The 21,904-nt window shown below is 40.0% G+C and overlaps 1 protein-coding gene across 4 annotated transcripts in view; it reads right to left on the bottom strand.

Moving 5' to 3' along the window:
• Positions 1 to 970: 970 nt before the first annotated feature.
• Positions 971 to 21,904, bottom strand: part of LOC141913396 (C2 domain-containing protein 5-like) — a 38,033-nt gene continuing 17,099 nt past the window's right edge. For 2 of the 4 annotated variants that reach the window (XM_074804913.1, XM_074804917.1), the window contains exons 17-27: positions 20,696 to 20,800; positions 17,619 to 17,723; positions 17,154 to 17,273; positions 16,662 to 16,742; positions 16,394 to 16,580; positions 14,731 to 14,919; positions 13,746 to 13,760; positions 11,665 to 11,702; positions 11,148 to 11,303; positions 9,707 to 9,853; positions 971 to 3,626 (exon numbers count right to left, since the gene is read on the bottom strand). In XM_074804913.1, the coding sequence (XP_074661014.1) occupies positions 3,396 to 3,626; positions 9,707 to 9,853; positions 11,148 to 11,303; positions 11,665 to 11,702; positions 13,746 to 13,760; positions 14,731 to 14,919; positions 16,394 to 16,580; positions 16,662 to 16,742; positions 17,154 to 17,273; positions 17,619 to 17,723; positions 20,696 to 20,800 (1,374 nt within the window). In that variant the 3' untranslated portion in view covers positions 971 to 3,395. The remainder of the gene's footprint in view (positions 3,627 to 9,706; positions 9,854 to 11,147; positions 11,304 to 11,664; positions 11,703 to 13,745; positions 13,761 to 14,730; positions 14,920 to 16,393; positions 16,581 to 16,661; positions 16,743 to 17,153; positions 17,274 to 17,618; positions 17,724 to 20,695; positions 20,801 to 21,904) is intronic. The other 2 variants (XM_074804916.1, XM_074804915.1) reach the window with 2 other exon arrangements.

The raw sequence follows: 21,904 nt of genomic DNA, 5'->3' as shown, positions 1-21,904 counted from the left end.
GACATTAGTTTTGTTCCATAAAATACTGAAATTCGCGAGATAAATCGGCCCTGAAAAAGATAACGGATTAGACGCTGAAAAATAGAACGGATTAGAAGCTGAAAAATAGAACGAAGTAATGAACACAGAACAGCACAGAGACGGACAGCAACACATAAAACATAAAGACGTCGTTCTTCCAAAGGAAAGAGCCAATAGTAGCGTAGCATGGCAAGAAATGCGAGGAGAATCAGAGTCACCATTATGTCTGCACAGTATGAGAAGCGTGAGTTGAATGATCGCCTATGGTTTTACACACCGCGGACAGTCGGTGGCGTTAATGATATCAACAATTCTGAAAAATCGCAATTGTGTCTCTCTTACGTTGAATGAATTTACATTGAGAGCTTATCGAAGGCACCACTGGATTGACCACGCACCAGTAGGCAGCTGAACAGGTCATATAAAATAAATTCCTTGATTCTCAACAGCTCCCCTGTGCTGATCTTTATATCAGGCGTAATCGCGTGTAACTGTGTGCTATTGCAGCATGGTTTTCTCATTTCTCATTGGTTTTCTCATAGTGTTTTTGTGCTACAATTGGCAGAAAAAATGAATGTTTTGAAACTTAACACATTTGCAATTGCCAATGTTTGTCACCCGGTGTTGATGGCGCAAGAAAATAAAAAAACTTCGTTATATCCGATCATTCGAAAGATATTAATGTCAAACTGTAGCCTAGTACCTAGCCGTCGTTTCCCAAACAAGTTGTCAGGGAAGACGTATCAACGTCTGGTATTCAAACTACAGATTTATAGCTTTTCAAAACATAAACAAAGACCTCTTAGCGACTGAAGAGTAGTCCAATATAGTATGTCATGAAGATAACAGCTGACAACGATGTTGTTGTTAAAGCTAATTAAAAACAATCGAAGAAAGAACACAATTTTTCAGCAGAAATCTACAGAATACATTTTATTTTCAACATCTCAGCACCTGGACAGACTCTAAAATCACACCAAAATTTTGAACACAGAGTTTGCTCTGATTTTTACACATCGATTGATTGACGTTATCGTCATTTTACTACGAAAAATAAACACGTAAATAAATAAGGAATCAATATCTATAATAAATGTGTTTAGATTTTCTACATTAAAACATGGTACCCGGGACCCAATTCCACAGTTACGAATTAAAATTCAACAAATCATCACTAGAAGATGAGTATAGAATCAGCTTTAAATAAGTACAACTTATGCCTGTGTAACTGGATTTATTTTTCTTCTGGATTAGGTGAAATAAGCTATGTCGAACAAAACTGAATTACATTTTCAGTGGAATTTTATACATGTATATCCCGGCGCATATATAGCCAATCCTTGTATTTGATCCTTACTTTTTAAACAACATATATCTGGTTAAATTTTCCAGTCTAATTCGGTCTTCATAATCATAAACTGCAAGGTATCAATCTGTTGCTAGTACCCACCACTCTAAGATACATTGTATCACCACTTGATGGATGAAGTCTGGACGATCTGATCGTTCCATGTATAGTGAAATATAATGCTTATGTCTGGTCATGTAAAAATGCAATTCATCTTCAATTGAAAATATTAACTTGGCCTGATTGTAAGCAAAGACTTAATTAACTTAAACCCCATTTACCCACAGGTAAAAAAGTTAACATCAGTCTTATTAAACTGGCTCCTTCAATTCGGACAGGAGACCAGATCGCTGACGGACAGTTTTTGTAAGGGCAGCCACAGTCTGCAGGTAGAGTGCAGGTGGGGGCTGGGTACAGACAATAGATCTAAGGGGGTGGTAAAACTGGATTGAGGGGGTGGATGAAGCCGGATTAATCCTGAATAAGTCTGAAGTAGAAATACGTTTCAATATAAAATTCTGCCTATATCAGATTGCATGGCTTATTGGGTTTATCGTGCCATTTACAAGTTCAATTCTGTGACAAATGTAATCATTTACTGATACAGCAAAAACTCTGCCTTGAGCTATGATAATTTTTCTCCATCAAAATGCACTTAAAAATGTATGGGTCGAAGTAAAGAGCTCGGCTCGTTAACGTCAGTACTATATATATATATATCACACGTGCACGCATTAAATACTAATGAGACATCTAGAAAATACATTCACATATACAACCTTTAAAACAAGGCCAGTAAAAATTATCTACATGTAATTATTCATTATCACAGTCAGACTAATTAACATTTTGATCAATTAAACACTATCAACATGTTCTAAATGGGTAATGATGCTTAACAATATCTTTCAACATCAAATCTCAATTATGTTTAAACATACGTCAATGTTTTGGTAAACTTTACCCTAGGGAGCATATCAATTTTCATTTTTACAACTTATTTTAAAACCAACCAAACAGTAAATACATGCTATGTTAATAGGTTTTAACAAATTAAAATTGCTGTTCTAAATACAGTCAACTCTGAAGGGGTGGATCTAGATTATCCAAGAAATGCGTTTTATTTTTTGGGCTCAACTTCCAATTTTCCTAGATACGCCCCTGATCTGCTTACCGCAAGTCGGATTTTTTGGTATCATGAATATTTATGCAAAAACAAATACAAAAGCTAACACAAATTCAATGAAAAAACCAGTCTTTATAACATTGTTATAACAATTTTTTTTCTTCATCCTGACTGTAATATGCAGTACAGTAGACCCATATAATACTACGCACATTAGAAGAAACTTTTAAACAAATTTTATTACATCATACAAAGGAACCTACAAATATCTCTCATCATATCTGATTTTTATTTATTAACATGTAAATAGCATACTCGCATTTTTCATTTCATAGGTTCGATTACATCGCACATTTTAAGGGCTTCGTCAGCCTAGATTCAGACGAATGAAGCCCTAAAACGCTTATCCATATCATTGATGATCTGTATTTTTGTTGTCGACACATCTTCTTTCCACCAGTAGCCATTGCACTGTACAAATTTAATGACTAACGCATCCACATTTGACGATTCTTTTTTCAAATGAGGCCACTTCTCGGTCTACACTGATGGTATTTTGAGTGCAGTAGCTACCTGTATGCAGTGACCTGTATTACGTGCATATGCAGGGAAAAGAATCAAGATATCTTTTGCAATATCTATTTTTGCTCTAAATTTATTTTTGCTAAATTTTTGTTGCGTCGAAAAGTTTTTGACGCAACAGTTCATAAAAACCACACGACCACATAAAAAAATCAATCAGGATTTTGGCCGAGACGAGAATTCCATTACTACCGGGTTTTGTTATAACGAGGTTCCACCGCAGTAAATCATTCAGGGAACCAATATAGCAGTAGTCCCGTCCTTAGTGACATTTAATGCACATTATTCTAATCACAAAAACTCTTGAACTAAAATTCATCATAACTTGACGACGATTTGTCTGGATAAATCACGAGGACTGACGGCTCCGACGTGCGCACCGTGATGCGGCGGAAATTTCGGCGAGGCGGACAGTTTTTTCGTGTTGAGCGGTAACGGAGACATGTTTGGTTTCGACGAAGACGACATACTGTCGGCGGATATCGGCTGCAGTTCAAAATCGTAAACGACATGAGCGACATCGCCGAACACGTTTACGAGACACTGACCCTGTGAACATAACATCATACACATTATTAAACATACAGATGAGACTACGAGTCATACGACATCAAAATATAGTACCTGCTAGTGATAAGGTTACTAGCGATACCTGTAGCAGGTTGAATATAATCAGTGAGCAGCTGATTTTAGAGAAACCTAGGTTAGAATTCACTGTAAAATCATAATTTTCCAGAGTAAAATTTGTATTTCTGAGGGATCCTTACATGGATTTTAGAAGTTACCTTAGTTTGGGAACTATACCGCTAAACATTTTTTGGAGTACCCTGTACCATACGGTGGACCGGACTCAATTTCTTCCGAAACTCAGCGCAAAGAGCCGAGCGGGGAAGACGGGCGGGAATATCCTGAGCCCCACATAAGTATCCCTCAGAAATACAAATTTTACTCTGGAAAATTATGATATTTCCTTCAGGATACGTTATGTGGGGCACATTTTAGAAGGATTAGCCAAGCACCAAGCGGCGGGTAAGGCTCCCAAAAAATGTGTGTAAACTAAAACCACAAATAAAGCGTGTTCAAAGAAGGAAATTACTCACCCTGAAAACTGCGCCAAAACCAAATTACCGAACTAGCCCATCGCTCTCGGCAACAAGGTCCTGCGAAGTTAAATATAACTGCTCCCAGCACAAAGATTCCAGACTATACTCACGCCCGGAGCAACAGAAAACATATACATGTACAGATATATCCTAGCTTAAGCTCACATATGTACAGGTTATGAGAGAAAATGAATCCCGTTAAATCGGAACGGCAAACACACTCCCCAGGATATTCCGGCAGCAAAAACCCCCTGGGTCTTAGCTGCGGAACAAACGAAAACAGCCAAAATAATGCAAAACAATCAATAATCATTTTGACTTGGATCAAACGGATCCGATATATCTACAGGATGAGAACTGGAGTGAGCAGACCCCGAGGGAAAAACCTGAACGCCCTGAGCAATGACCGCTGGGCCCACCGACGAAAGAGAACCCAACTGTCCCGACACATCCTTCAAATAAAAGGAAGCAAAAGTATTCTGACTATTCCAGAATGCACCTCGACAAACCTCCTCAATGGATGCGCCCGAAAAAGCTGCCCACGAAGTCGCCATCGCGCGCACCTGATGACTGACAACACAAGTAGACTCGGCATCTACCGAAGATGAGGCCTCACGAATGAGTTCTGAAACCCACCAACCAATAGTATCCTTCGAGACATCCTTCGAGGACTGCTCATTCAGCATAATAAACAACCGATCCCTCTCTCCCCGAAGTGAGGCTGTTCGACGCAAATAAAATAATGCCCGAACCAGACAAAGCGCCCGATCTGGAAGGTCGGATTGAACCCTATGCGTTAGAGCCTCCACCCTCCACTCTCTACCAACCGCACCTGGTCTTTGATTCTTAGCGATAAAATTGAGGTAAGGGCGGAGAACAACAAAACGATGACCAGGACCGAAAACGATATGACCAGGTCGAGTCGTTAATGCATGAATTTCGGACCTCCTAGCGGACATAGCCAAAAACATAAGAAAAACTGTTTTCTTAGTGAGCTTGGACAGACTCACTTCGGAGAGGGGTTCATACGGACTAGCCATGAGAAATCTCAAGACCACCCCCAAGTCCCATGGAGGGATTTCCCGAGGCACTTTCGGCCGGGCTACTGTGAAACCGGCAATGAGCTGGGAAATACGGGGATCAGTAGTCAGGTCCGGAATACCAGCGGCCCTGAAAGTATGGCCGATAGCGGACCGGTAACCCTTAATGGTTACCACCTGCTGTCCTTTGACCTCAAAAAGAAAGAGGACGAATTCAGCAAGGGCGGCTACAGGGGGAGTGCATGGATCAAACCACCGTTGACTACACCAATCGCCATAGATCTTCCACTTGGAGTTATAAATCCCGCCTGTACTAGGGCGTTTGGATTTAGCGATGAACGAGGAAGCCCTGACTGAAAAGCCTGCACTCGCCAAGCGTCACTCGACAACGGCCAGGTGTGAAGGTTGAGCATCTTTAGTGCCGGGTGCCTCCGGAAACCCCTCTGCGACAGGAGGGATGGAAATTGCGGCAAGCACCTGGGATTGTCGCACAGAAGGTTGAGAAGACGACTGAACCACGCCTGAGCTGGCCAGAAAGGCGCGATCAGAACAATCAGACAAGAGGACGCCAGCTGTATCTTTTCGAGGACTGCTGATAAGACTTGAATCGGACATGACACAAACAGCGGGAACCTCTTGTTGAACCTGGTGGCGAACAGATCTATTAACGGAACGCCTACCAGGGACCCCACTCGAACTGCCACTTCCCTGTGAAGTGACCATTCGGTAGAAATGGCCGCATCCTGACGGGAAAGGGCATCGGCAACGACGTTCCTCTTGCCCGCCAGGTGAACCACGGAAAGGTGAATTCCTCGAGCTTGACATCAGATAAGAATCTCCACCATGAGAGCGGTAAGCGTAACTGATCTGGTGCCTCCTTGGTTCTGAAGATAGGCCCTGACCGTCTGGTTGTCGGTGGCTAACCACACGTGTCTGCCTGTCAACCTCCTGTGAAAGAAACCCAGGGCTTTGCGCACCGCTAAGAGCTCTAACTGATTGATATGGAGAAGCCCCTCCTGATGAGAGCATCTCCTGGCCTTCTGATAATTCTCCAAATGAGCACCCCAACCTGCATGACTCGCGTCGGTAAACAGCCGGAGGGGGGCTTGGAGTGGTGCCAGAGAAGTACCCTTCCTCTAGATTGCGAAGGGACGATCACCAACTTAGCTCTGGATCCAGATCCGGAGGAGGAAACGGCAGCAGAGCCTCCCAATCTCCTGTCGATCGTAGCCAGCAGGCCTTCCAAAAACGTTGAAATGGCCGGCTGTGAAGGCGACCCAGCGGAATCACCAGGGACATGGAGCTCATTTGACAGAGGACTCGGGACCAGAACCGCGCTGACCGAGGTGTGCTCGACAGGCCGGATACAGCTTCCCGCAGTTTGTCTACCCTGGCCTGAGTGGGAAACACCTGGCCCTTGCGAAGGTCAAACTCCATGCCCAGGTAGGTGAATATTTGTGACGGGTGTAATTGGGACTTCTCGAGATTTATCCTGAAGCCCAATTCCCGCACCAGGTCCAGAACTAAGTCGATGGATGCCTGACATTCGTCCCGATAGTTGCCCACAATTAACCAGTCGTCCAGATATACGAAAATCTTCACACCTTTCTTTTGAAGATATCGTTGGACTGGTTTGACCAGCTTGGTGAACACCCAGGGTGCCGAGCTTAGACCGAAAGGAAGTGCCGAGAACTGATACTGACGACCCTTCCACTTGACCCGGAGGTAGCGACGCGATTTGGGATGTATCGGTACCTGGAAGTATGCGTCCTTCAGATCGATCGACGCTGCCCATTGACCGGGACGGAACGCCTGAACTACTTGCATCGGCGTGGTCATGCGAAACTTTGGCACCCTGAGATGTCTGTTGAGAAGGGACAAGTCTATTACCATGCGTAGGCCTCCGGAGGCCTTGGGCACGGTAAACAGTCGCGAGCTCCAGCCTGGAGAGGATTCGTTTTGTACCGGCTGGAGTGCGCCCTTCTGTAACAACTCTTCGATTACAGGGGTGATGTGCACCTCCTGACCTCTCTTGGGGCTCATGTCTGGAGCTTACCTATCAGAGACAACAAGGCCATATCTTGGAAACTCCCGATACGCGTAATATTTTCCAGGAATGACAAGGAAGAGGTCACCCCTGCCGTAGGCATTTGAATGTTAAGGTCGGGCGCGACCGACGGTGAGGAAAAAATCGATCTAACGTCCGCCTCCACCGAACCATGCAAACGTTCAGTTGACCCGGGTGTATGATAATAGGATGTTCTAAAACCGGGGATCGGTGGCTCAGCAAGAGAAAGGAGCTTTCCCTGCTTGAGACCCGATTCCGGTGGGGGTAGGCAAAACCAGTTGGCCGATCCTGACCCCACAAGTGCCTATCGATCCGTGTCCACTCGGCCGTCACCGCGGAGGACTCGCGGAGAGCATGAGAGTCTCATCCGGAGGCAGCATACGAGGCCATACACTCAGCCTGATCCGTAGACTTATGAGGCTTAGGCACAGTGGCGCCATGCTTGCGGAAAACCTCTTGAATAAGAGATGGAAAGGGCTATCTGCTGGTGTCGAACTGTCAAAAGTCGTGTTGATCGAGGCCGCAGGACTGGGCGGTCGGTCAAACGCCAACAGAGGGTGGGAAGTGGACCCTCCGGGCGGGACCCGAGGCGATGGCTTCTTAGAGCCTGAACGCGTGCCGTGGCCTGCCTCTAAGGAATATTCATCAACATCCTTAGGGTCGGGGACCGTGAGGGGAACATCCTTGAGACGGGAGTTTTCCGAGTCAGATGAAGGCGGTTGGCGCTCCGGCTCCGGTCGAGCCTAGAGGACCCTTTACCGACTCCAACATACTACGCATTTCTGCATGAAATGCCTTCAAATCCTCAGCCGAAACGAAACCGGACGTGGAAGCAGCCGGCTCCGGCGAAAGGAACCTCCTTCGACGGCTACGGTAATAGCGTGGAGAACGCACTCGACTCCTACTCGAGGATCGAGACCTCGATGAGGAGCTGGACCGGGAACGTGCCCGTCTACGCCGGTGACGGTCTTACTTCTTCCTACTGGATGAGGTCGAGCCTGAGGGCGACGGTGACCATTTCCTGCGCCTCCTCCCAGGGAGCGACGCATGGGCGAGCGAGCTCGTGGAGAAAAACGAGACTCCGGCCTTCCTTTGGAGGGCGGTAGTCCTGGATCGGCTGAGTGAGTTGACCCAGTCCCTGGTCCGGGAGATTTGAGTCTGATCGAAATCCCTGTACCAGATGAGTCTAGGCTTTTCTTTGGTACAGCAACGGACCCCGGACTTGGATATGAGCGGTTAGCCGGGGCCGAAGCATGTACAGTCGTCTCGATGATGACTCATTTGGACCCGTCCGAGACCCGGTAGTTGGTTCCAGCCGGGTCGGGACTGGCTTTCTTACGGACGGAACTGGAACAAAATTAGGAACCGGTTCAGGCCGAGGTTTAATTAAAATTAAGTACTACAATTCTGAAAGAACAAAAAAAAATTTTTTAAACAACCCGGACAATTTAATTTAATAATTAATTTCTTAATTATTTAGGAAAACGAATTGTCAGCGGGCTCGGACTGCTCGCTTGCTATTAGCGAGAAGTCACCGCACAAATCAATCGACCGTGGGAAAGAAACACTTGTGCACGTGGTCGCAGTTGCCCCGACCGCGAGTATTAACGATCAAATTTATTGCAATTCTGTTCGGTAAAATGAATTGTAACGGACTCACCGAAGAAACGAAGTGCTATTACGGTCCAGCTAGCCAACAGAACTGAATCATCACGAACACAAATAATATCGAAAACGGCAGCTCCCAAATTGAAAGAACCACCCAAAAATGGCGGCGCTAAGGAAGAAATTGAGTCACGTGGCTCATGGGGGCGCCACCGTACGTACGGGGTACTCCAAAAAATGTTTAGCGGTATAGTTCCCAAACTAAGGTAACTTCTAAAATGTGCCCCACGTAACGTATCCTGAAGGAAATATCAGATGTAGTCAATAATGTGGTGTTTACATAAGGGTAGAATCAACTAGAGGAGATATAAAAAATATGCCGTTTCACTAAGTGTGTGGCAGAGTTAAAGTAGTTCATGGTTCAGCATTTAGGATCTTTTGCTCCATCATTGAATCTATTATTTCTTTAAAAAAAAAACTCAGATTTCAGTGAACTCTAACCCAGCAACGGGTAAACTTGTGGCTACCATGTGTTACAGTTAGCACTGCGTTCAGAAACCAGATATACAGTCTCAGTAGCTCAGTGGGATAAGACGTGATGCTGTTGCATGAAGATAAATGAACGTCAAATAAGGTTAGTTTTGGGAAACTAAGATTCAAACAATGTAAAGCAAAGCAATACAAGTCAAATCTGTTTCAAAAATTGCTCACAGCATTTGAGTCGAATAATGCAAACTAATAAGCATTATTTATCGAGAAACTAATGATAAATTCATAGTAGAAATGAAGCCAAAACTTCAATTTAAAATGTACCTGGTTTTTGTGCGGTGTATCGAGCAATACACATTCACTCATCTTATACGCTACCAATGCATTTCCACCGAGAGCGACCACGTGCGCTCGTACAATCGCTAACACTTCAGATATAAAACTATGAATGAACCCGTTTAAACCCCCGGTCTGAAATAAAACCGAAAATGTCATTAGATACAATAAGAAATTATTCCTGACAACATCCAATCGCTCAGTTTAGCGCAGATCAGGTACCAGAAACCCAGTTATCCCGTTAGATGGTACCCCAGAATATAACACATACTTGATGAAAATTAGTTCATTTTCAATTACAATTTAGTTCTTAGATCTCAATATATCGAGTCTTCCAATCCAAAAGTAAAGTTTTTATGTCATACCACATCATGTTATGAACAGGCCTGTAGCGTGGGGGTTTGAGGCAAAAAAATGTTCTGCTCATTTCTATTTCAAAATGACATCAAATAGAAACATTGCACTTACAACTATCATAACATAATACGTACATGTATACTAAAATTTCCCATACTTAGAACTTTGATTCATATCAAATAAAATTGTTCGGAGGGTATATCGGGGCATCAAATTTTCAAAATTTTCATGATAGAGGGCCTCAGACCCCGGTTAGTTCCAACCAAGTTAAAAACAAACCCACCCATACATTCCTCACGCTATGAGCCTGATGAACTCTTTTAGAATTACATTAAAATTTGAGAAATAGTTAGATTTTAATTGAGTTGAAGACGAAATCTAGCATCAACATTTAGTTGTATTCCAGCGAAATTGGGGGATCATGGAACTACGCTTAAGCAATGTCTACTGTGATAAGAAACCATGGAAACAGAGCATAGGAACATAGGGGCAAAGTCAGATAGAAGTAAAAATAAAGCAACACAAGTAAGTACAATGAATCCTAAAATGAACTACTTCAAGGGCCAGTGAATTTTGTCTGTTACTTCCAGTATAAGATGAGTTATATTTTCAGATTTGCAAAAAATTCTGTTAGTGATATCATATAGATAACTATATCCCAGTATGTCTTAAGAAGGTTCAACTGTTACCCGTATAATAACCCAGGCTGTCAAGTCCTCCAGAGCAATGCTAGCAGGAATTCATTTCAATTTACGATTTCAAGAGATTTTAAGGAATCCCAGCAAAAAATAAGTCCAAATAAGGGATCAAGCTTGCAATTTAAGGATTTTCAAAGGAATGTGACAACCCAAATAACTGCACCAAATCCTCCATATCAATAGACGCATCATTTTATCTTATATCTGACTTGGACGGACTATATACGTAGGTTACGTTAATCTATCAACGAAGGCTGAAAATAAACACTAAGTCTTAAACCAACTAACTAGAGCAGGAGAACAGGGAATAGAGGCAGCTGTGGAGAGGAATACAAGCAGCCGATCATGTAATAAAAATGTCATCATGTACTCACAATATCGATCGCAGAATCGCTAGACTTTACCTCTCGAATAGACGTACTTTCTCGGATAAAAAACAAGTTGATGTTACCGAAATAGGTCTCGATACGACCGCCGGGTACGTACGATAGAGGCGTTAATTCTACGCCGTGTTTGTGATTCGGTTTCAACTGAAAATAGAAATCCAGACAATGACATGAGACATTCACAGACGATTTCCTTTTTTCTTTTTTAGCAAAACGTGAATGATGACCTGCGCATGAATTTGGTTCTATAAGAAAACAAGAGCCGACCTACGCTTTTCATAAATGATGCCTGTGCCATGGGTTATATTTGTCAAAATACTCTCCCCCATCCCCTATTTCCCTCCTAATGACAAAAAAATCAGTTGTGTATGTTCAGTGGTTACAATTTATGCCACCAAGAGCTAATACAGAGTTACTATCAGGATCATTCTTTAAGGATCAAAATGTCAAAGTTTTTGAAAAGAAGCTCGCTGATATTTTCATACTTCTACGAAAATATACATACATGAAAACTATGCTTTCTCTCTCGACCAACTTTTGGTGCTGAAAAAAGAATAAAACAAATTATCGGTAAAACTTCCCAGAAGCAGGGGAGGATTCTAATTCAGTTTTAAAATATTCTATTTAATGATAAAATGCAAGAGATTACGAATAAAGTCTTGGGTGAATAAACTGAAAAAATATGCAAGTCAATTCAGATGTTTTCTTCATACGAGCAGATTGTAAAAATCCGTTAATTCCATGCGCGCGTTGTTAGACAGTGTAAGTAATCATGCAACCGCAAGTTTTATACTCAACTCATTTGAAAGAACAAAATAGGTAACGGTTTCAATAGGCAAGTTTTTTTAAGATCGATAATGAACATAGAATCCGCACATGTTTTTTTATATCTAAACAATTGGAAGTGGTTACAAAAAAGGGCAGACTTTGAATTGCGTCAAAAGGTGATACAGTAAACCATGCCTAAGTCGGATAAATGCTCACGTCAGAGAATGTTTGGTCCAATTTTTTTCCTAATTTCTAAATACTTTCCCGAAATTCAGAAGCTCACTAGCTATTACCCGGTAGTCGGTTTAAATGCCCTATGAAATTTCTGTTGTTCAACCAAACACACTAATAGTTGGAGACACATGTAGATGTTATATATAAGACGAATCAATTCATTGTATGAACTAACATTGAGCCCATTTATAAGACGTTGAACACTTGCAAATCCGATTTATTCATACAGTAGTCAGAAGTAGAAAATCTTATTGTCCCAAAACTTCCGACTCGCGCATACCTCACCATATTTTGTCAATGACAGCTTAGAAAGATGTGTTCATTCAGGAAGGTGAATAAGAATAAAAAAAGAAAGCTTCGTTGGATGCGTTCGTCGAAGGGGAATGTTAGTTAATTGGAGGATTCACTCATCAGGTTTATGTTTCATCTAGGTTGAAAATTGCAAATCAATAATAAAAAGTCTAAGTTTGCTGTTGAATAAATGCAATAACTCTGTATATGTTGATAAATTGCTAGAGTACCGTGCTTAGAGACACTTATCATAATATAAGACCACAAAATTATTCAATTGAAACACGATGATGCATCGAAACAGTGTGGTGGCTTCAAGACTATTGTATTCTCTAGTTCAGTTAGCACGCATTCAAATGGCACACTGAACTCTTTTAGCTAAAAGAGGTTGTTTCATCATGCAGCCGATGATTTGCGAAAAAAAAATGTAAATTTCATCTCGCAACCACATTAAACAGTGCATATCACAGTGTATCTACTGTCTGCAGGATGTGTAAGTGATACACGCCTAGTGTAGTAATGCTAATCATCGAGTGGTAATGTTAATCAATGAATTTCCAATTCTCAGAGTGATCTCAAAGGGATATTATTTTCACACAAAATATGATAACAGAACAATAGCGAACAACAAAAAATAGTTACATGTTCATCGCTTTTGAAAAAGTCAACAAACTCAATCATCAATTCTTATAGTAGATTATCATACGCTAATGATATCTCGTCTTTAGTCCTAAGTTACATCTGTTGTTCTCTACTAGGGAAAAGCCGAAAGATCGTCTGATTATTCAGATTATGACGCTGCTCGAGCGGACTTAAGCATAACGTAATCTAGTAATTATTTTCTAAAATATGATCAGAAGAGATGTTTTAACGCGGTACTGAATCAGTAAAACGTTAAAGACAGTACTTCAAAGGTTGACTAGATTCATTTAGAGTAAAAGTATTTGCTACTAGTGCATTTATGACCTGATAAAGCTACTATGCACTAGTAGCGAACATTTGTACTCTAAATAAATCTAGTTAACCTTCTATGTACTATCTATCTTAAACTTTTACTGAAATATGATCGTTAGTCAATTTTCATTTCTTTGTAAAGCAATTATTCAGCGAAATATTTAACGTGTGACAATGTTGATAAGGTATTCCGCGCGATATCATTGTCTTATCTTATACATTGAGGAAAATAAAAAGATTGTGAAAGGAGCCTAAACTAGTTTTAGTGCGCTCTACATGTGACTCATTCTCTCTCACTCACGCTCGCCTTGCGTTACAAACACCTTACTATATACTTACTCCGTGGAACCAAAACTACAAATGCAATGAAAAAACCGAATAGAAACAAAAATGAAAACAAAATGTCAAAAAATCATTTGAAACGGATATAATAATTCATTGAACGAGTGTAGCAGGAAGTATACAGCGTGTATACAGCCAAAAAAAATTCATGTTTAGTGACCAGACACCAAAAATAAGCCATTATCAAGATCATAGAGCAGTACCCGTATAATTGAGTGGCTATCCACCACCACTGAGCAAATGAATGGGTAATTGGCCTCATAGATAACTCCTGAATGCTGAGTACAGAAACTCGGATGTTACTTCTCACCAGGGAGAGATGACTGATATAAGCTGCGTTCACACTAGGATTTCGGTACGGTACTAAGTGTTCACACTTGGAAATTATTCGCGGCTTATTCAGTTCCGTACTGAAATACACAGCTTGTTAAGCGCGGAATTGAGTATTAAGTACGGAACTGAGCTGGCCGCATATTTTCTGTAGTGTGAATGCAGATTCGGCGCTTAGCTAGCTGCGTATTAACATCTTCGTAGTACAATACACTGAGCACTAATTACACTCCCCTCTATCGGCACACCGGGTGACTACTATACTGGGCTTACTAAGTGCTGTATTGCCGATTCTACGTGTGAACTTAACTGGCTGTATAAGCGTCGTATTTTGGTGAATTCGGCACCAGCGAAGTACGGTACTTCATAAGCACCAGTGTGAACATGGCTATAGACTAGGGGCGATAATACCAACGTTCCATCTCTCTAGGGAGAGATGAATACACAATATACAATATAGAGATATAACTTGGGGCAGGTATACCAACTAATAAAAGAAAATCTGCACTCTGCGCAGCCTGACTAGATTAAGCCCTATATAAGCCACATTACTGTTATCGTTGGTACCACTGAGTTTCATAGAAATCTGCAGGAATGACACACACTATGCAGCGTATAGGGCTACAGATCGGGACTGAACGTAGAGCCTTACTTCGTTGTTGCTGACAGCCTTGAGCAGTGGATGTATCAAGCGTTGTTCGTACAGCAGACGACGGAGTACGGTCTAACGACGCTGATGAACGACTCACGTAGCTTTGCAGCGACGACGTCGATGATTCGGTTACTCCCTCCATATGAAACATCATCATTGAATCGTCATGATCATTCATGTGCGGTGAAACTGTTGAAAGAAAGAAATATTACGGAACGCTTCTGAAAATGTGGCTGCCATAAATATATCATGTTACCAAAAAATCTACCCCAAAAAAATATGACAATAACATATGAGCAACTAGCAGTTAGCTTTTGATGACGAGTTAATGTTAAAGAGTTTGAATTACCAGGTACTGACCAATTAAACGAGTATTCTTCACAATGTTTAAGTTATTTTTGTAGTTACATTTGTGGCAGGATTTGAAGGTTGATTATGAGGTAGCATGTCTGTGTAGGCACACATCGAAAAAATATCTTAAAGAAACTAGGCAAGATATTGTTCTACTCCAATAGCTATTATATGGCAGGATTTGAGGGATCATGAAATAGTAGCATATTTCGTGTACGTACACAGAATTTCGATTTCACATGTTCTGTGTACCCACAAAGCCCCCTTCTTCTTTTTCATCAACCCTCAAATAGTTCATATACGTAGTTAACATTGCCAGCCTTTGTTCTAAATTGACAACCAAGTTTGTTTACAGGAACTGTGCACTCCTACAGCTAGAATGCTAGATCATTGAGAGATCAGATCAATACAAGAGATAAGATAACAGTCATTGGCAGCGGTAGTAGACCTGGAAAGTGTACAGGATACCTAGATATTGGCAGCAGATACTTGCTATTTGATCGCAGTTTCTTCAAGATAGTTGCTGCATGGTTTATGAACTATGTATAGAGGTGAAAAGCCAAACAAATTCAAGCGGAGAGTGCAAGATGGTGGCTAACTTCAAATGTCACATTCAAAAATTCACACGCGATCAACTATATCTAGTAGAATATCATTAATAGGTCTACATCATTTAATCTCGTCGGTCATTTTGCTGGTTATGCATGTGGCCTATATCATGAGCGTACTCATATTACCTTACGAGCAAAGCATGCCACTTATACACAGACTCATCACAGCACACACAAAATCCAAGCTGGGAACGTTTAACTTACCGTAAATAAGTGGTATACAATGGGTTGTGTTAAGGTTAGAAGGGAGACTGGCTGATAAAAAAGAATATCAAATATACAAAAACACATTACAGAAAAAGATGGAAGAAAAAATTGTACCGAAAAACCATGAATGCAAAAAGATTTGACATTAAAGAAATTGATAACAATGAATGAAGGTTAAAGAAGCGCAGTAGCAAAGAGAAATGTACCACACACTCGGCAGGGGCAGATCAGGGAAAATGTTGAAGGCGGCCAGGTTCGAAACAAAAAGTAGAGGCATTTCTCAGATAAAGCAGCCCTGAGGATTCCTCTCGGTCTTATAAACCAATCCGAAAATATGCAATTTCAGAGAGGATGAGTGTCAAATTTATAGGGTTTAATGACACAACGGGCAACCTTGATGGGAAGACAGGATTCAACGCTCCCAAAACCCCCCTAGATTTGCCCCTGCCTCAGTCAGTTCCCCATACTTTTACTCAGAATAATGTATTATTTACCGGATGTTTTCAAATCTGACGATTTGTTCAAACTCGAACTGGTACTGGCGACGTTGTTCATTTCGCCGAGACCGACGCAGATACCGGTCACTGACAACTGAATTTCGTTCTTATCCGGTACTTTGACGTTGAAATCCAAGTTGCACAACACGCACGGCTGCATTTTACGCAACTTGAAGAAAATACTCTGCATGAAAAAACCAAAAAAAAAGAGATGATTTCCCTGATAAGGCTGGATATTTTTGTATTGGAAAATAAATCTGCATACATTAACAAAATCATCGACGATGGTTGCGAATTCTTTACTCATCTTATTCACGAGATGACCTCTCCAAACACGAGTGAACAACTGAAAGATTAATGAATAGATATTTAGCATACGTCAATGAATGAACTGCTTTCTTACGCTAAACTATAGCCAGGTTGTTGACACCAGATTCAAATTACTGACTAAATCAGTAAAATAACTGACTAACCCACATTCTAGTTACCGACTGAATCAGTCTGGTTACTGACTAAACCATATTCTAGTTACTAAATAAACCAGTCCAGTTCCTGACTTGATTTTTTCAATTGAAACAGGGGCAATACAATATCACTATCAGTACTCAATACTGAATGAGATTGTGACCCTTGGTTTTCGTAAATCCACATATTATACTTATCCACAAGAACAATTGTTATCATGATACCAAAACCGTGGCCATATTTCATGCTTATTCAGTATTTAGTTAATCTGAAAACAGAAACATAATAATACCTGCAGGTTGCAAACGTCATTTGCTATTCCTGGCATTCTTTGAGTATTACAAACTTCAAATCCATCTGGAAGATGGTTCTCCAGCAATAATTGTCCTATATCTTCATCAGCATCATCGACCTGTTTGAATATAAATTGCATGAATAATTTCAATTGACTCCATTCGCTAAGGTTTTAAAACCACTTGGTTGCATGACTGCTATAACCCCAAGTTCAATCTAGTACCGGATAGCAGATCATTTGCTATACTACAACTTGCCCGCCTGATTCTGCATTCATACATTGATATATATGTATCTAACATAAATCTGCCACAAGTTCATTGCAACTAATTTAAAAATTTAAAATGTACCGATGTTAAAACATAACATGTATACGCATGTATTAGAAATGAACTCACAAGTATGATCCAGTCTAAATGAATACAGATACAATAATTTGGGTATTAGTATAGTCGCAACATACCTCAAGTAAAAAAGTCTCTTTATTGCCTGCCGATAAATCTAAATCAGACAATTCCTCTTCGCTTTCATCTGTTAGCTGAGCAGAATCTGTAGCAATTGCACATTCCTGAAATATAGATGTTAGACAAATAATTAGGCTTAGTTATTATGCTAAGTTCTGGATTATTTTGGGCTGAAAACACACTATAAAGCAGAGATAGTATCCGGATTGACCATGAAACCTATGATCAACATTTTTTGATTGCGAATATGTAATACTTTTAACATTGATCACGATGTTTCACACTAGAAAATGAAATAATAAACTGGTTCTATGAAAGCGTATTTGAATACGGTATGCGATTTATGAAAATTTGCAAGTACTTCGGTAAACTGCTGTAACGTAATCTAGTTAACTAAAGTGGTTTGGATCTCATATAACTGAAAGTGGTCTTAAGGCAGAAAACAACTAATGCAATTCAGATTATTTCCCTAAGGTGTTGAAGTGATTAATACGCGAAGTGGTTGAGACTAGGTCATTTATTTTTTAGAATAAAAAAGGGCTTAAATCCAAAGGTATATACCTCGAATCGTTGAATATATACCTCGTTGAAGAATACATTCAATTTTTCAATATATTTAATTGAGAAAAGGAAGAGAAATGTTGACACTTGCGGCAGCTGCAGCTAAAGGAGAAGGTGATGTGGTCAATAAGCATATCCAACAGGGACAAAATGTTGATTTTCAAAGTCGAGTAAGTTTTTAGAAAGAAATGAAAAATACTTTCGCAGGTAAGGAGGTAGGGTATAACTTAATCAAAAATAGGTCATATCAATTTAAATGAGGACTCTGCAGTGATTGCTCGTAGACGAAAGCAATCGAGGATTCTCTCATCTGTAATGTCGGAAGGGTTTGATTACTGTCACATACCAGTACATGAACATGACTGTATTTTACTACATATTTCCAGTACGGACAAACGGCATTGCAAAATTCCTGTCACCAGGGCCAGACAACCATAGTAAAATATTTGATCAAAGCAGGAGCCACAGTAGATATCCAGAATCAAGTGAGTTTACAACGATTGAATTGATATTCAACTGCATGAACTCGAATTGACTAAGAACTTTAGTGAAAAGATTTGATAAAAATAATCGTTAAGTTGTAGCTCACGAAAAGCTTTAAAACCTTAGCAAGAGTTTCATATAAACAAGTTAAACAAATTAATGGAAAACATAATTATTTCCGTGTTAACTCATGATTGATAAAGGAAAGTCCCAGAAATATTTATATGAATCTAGCCATCTTGGATATAGCTGTATAACTATTTTTGGGAGGATAAATATGGCTTTGCTCCCAGACATCTTCTATATCTAGGAATGCACCTGCCCATTTCTTGCCTTAGGAATCACCTCTTATAAATCTTCATTATTACAGCATGGTCAAACTGCACTAATTCTGGCAGCTACTGCTGGCCACACTGATATTGTGAAACTACTTCTTAATGCTGGATGTGATGTGAACATAAGATCTCAGGTAAAGAAAATCATTTTCTCCAAATATCATGCTAGGTTCACGTGCACAACTTTTGACGAGAAATTGAGAAGTTGTCTCATCTTCTCAATTTCTCAACTTTTGGCCCAGTAAGAAAAATAAACAAAATTTGTCGAAATATTTGTTCACAAAGACAACATTATTCATACAAGTCCAGCTGAGTGTAGATGCAGAAATGCATTTACATACTCTTTTCTATGAAATAAATCAACTTGAACTTGAACTTATCGAGAGATCGATGAACAGGGGATCATAATTCTAGCATAAATCAGAAAGATAGTTGCGAATAAGATGAAGCGAATTCAGTCATCCAGCAACCATGGATATCACGCCAGTTGTCAGGGGGTCCTGGAACCACCTGACGTCAGAAATTTCAAAGAGAATCTATGATCATTTCAGGCCAGTGGTTCAACTGCACTTCACTATGCCTGTAAAAATCATCACACAGAAGTGATAAAACTATTATTGAAACAAGCTGACCTGACTGTATTAGACCGAGTGAGTATTCTTATTGAACGTAGTTTAACATAGAGGTCCATGGACAATTAGAGCTAAGGCCTTTTACACCACAATAGTTTTTCCTAATGTATGTCTTAATACCGGAATATTATCGGATATTTTCTTTGATCTGTAGGTCAACAAGTCGGCAAAGTTTTACACAAGATCAGAGCCGATCATAAAGCTGATCAAACAACATGAAGAAAAACAACGACAAAGAGAGGTCTTAGTGAAGACACTCGAACAAAAGGAAGAAGAATTTGAACCAGCTAAAGATGAAAGGGAAGAAATAAGAATTAAGGGCGATGAAAAATCAAATGAGGAGCAGTGGATGGAAGCATCGGTAATAAATTCAAATACAGGTCCACAAACTACACCGACAATTGGGAGAAAGATGAACCAAAATGATGATAATGATTTGAAAGTGGTCCATCCGAGAAAAATAAAAGAGAAAGAAATCGAAGAAAAAATGGCAGAAAATTCGCCTTACAACACAGCTCCGTTGAAATCAGTAGAAACAATAACCAACCCAATATCGGATGTGGCTAAAAACGAAGACAAGAATTTGTCAAACCATAATACCCGAAGAGAACAAACTAAGAAAGAACAACCAGAGATCAAAATAATAAGGGATGAAGCAACATCTGCCTGCACTAAAAAAGCAACAACACCAGTAGGTGACAACGACAGATGCGAGACAATCACGGCGAAAAAATCAACGAAGAAAGTGGCGCTGCGGCATAATATGGAATTTTCGGAGTCTTACAAGAAAAGAATGAAACAGAATGTATTTTCACGATTGTCTCCATGGTAAAAAATTACAATTCTACAATGTGACAAACTTTTAGCAAAAAATATCTTGTAGTTTTAGGGGTCTTAGTTAAAGATATCTTGTAGTAGCTGGGGTTTCATTTGTCGTAGCATAACAGTTTTTTATTGGCTTACAGTTTTCTCTGACTTACTACCATTGTTTTATTACCTAGTAGAATTTTCATTGCCAATTTATATAGCTATAGCAACCTGTTATAATAATAACTCTAAACTTACGTGTACTGTGGAATTCAACTCGTATATTTCTTTGTTTCGATTTACGCAATCGACAAGTTTTTTCTGTAGATCGACGAGTCTTTTATCTTTCGACGATATTTCACCCTAATTAAAGAGATACGTAATAACATGTAGAACAAAAATACCGCTGTAAATAGATTTGTCATCATTTATTTTTAATCTGTTTCGTCCAATCCATACATGTAAATAAATAGATCCCCAGCCTGTTTCAAAGTCAGTTATACAAAATTCGACTAAAGTGATTATAACTCTAATATCAAACTTATCCAATTAATATGGAATCAAGTCCTGATGAATACAGAGCATAGAGCACATTTTAAGGTATGTTGATGGTCAGCTTGCGATCTGACTTTCCTCCATCTCCTCCACTTAATTAGTACAAGTAGGCAACAACGCAGAAGGTCATGTACCCCATAATGCAGTGTATCCATGTTTTTGTGGTGTATCCATGAATTGATTATTAGTTAAAAACCCTATTGAAAGAAACTAGCACCTGGCATAGTGAAATGTTGGTAACTAAATAAACATCGCCATACACTGCACAGCGTGTAGACATAAAATATAGCCATACGTATATCATACACTGCACTACAGGGTATATGCAATATAGTGGTACATTGAACACTGCATACTATGGGGTAGACACAATTTAGCAATAAATGTACATCCATCATACACCACACTCCCGAATAGACGCAATGTCTGCTGATCTCGTATACAAGTGTCATGGAATGTTCAAATTTTCTCCAGCACTTAAGCGTGGAAAAACTGTTAGCAACGAAAGGTTACCAGTAAATACCATATTGCTATTTTACATTCATGTATACATGTACAAGAACATCGATAATTCGATCATATGCATAATGATTAACGGAGTGACAGAATGAAAAACATGAAATGTTGATTCGTTATACAGGTATAATATAGAAAAGAGCAGTACGCCATCTATTAGCACTACATTGTACCTTTGATACACAAGGACGATACTGAAATTTCTTTTTTCTATGTCTACGAAACACCTGAAAACAATATTGCAGAGCGCGAAAAATATAAATCAAAAGAACACCTGGAAGAGAGAAGAAACTGTTCACGCGAATTTTGCGAACACCTTAAAAACGATATAAACTTAAAATATCAAAGAAAATAAAAAACTTTAGAATGAAATGCAAAAAAAAACTCAAAATGATC

The sequence above is a fragment of the Tubulanus polymorphus genome, chromosome 11 (genome assembly GCF_964204645.1).
Source record: "Tubulanus polymorphus chromosome 11, tnTubPoly1.2, whole genome shotgun sequence".
Classification (NCBI taxonomy): Eukaryota; Metazoa; Nemertea; class Palaeonemertea; order Tubulaniformes; family Tubulanidae; genus Tubulanus; species Tubulanus polymorphus.
Note: the sequence above shows the minus strand (reverse complement) of the source record. Positions and strands in the feature narration are given on the sequence as shown.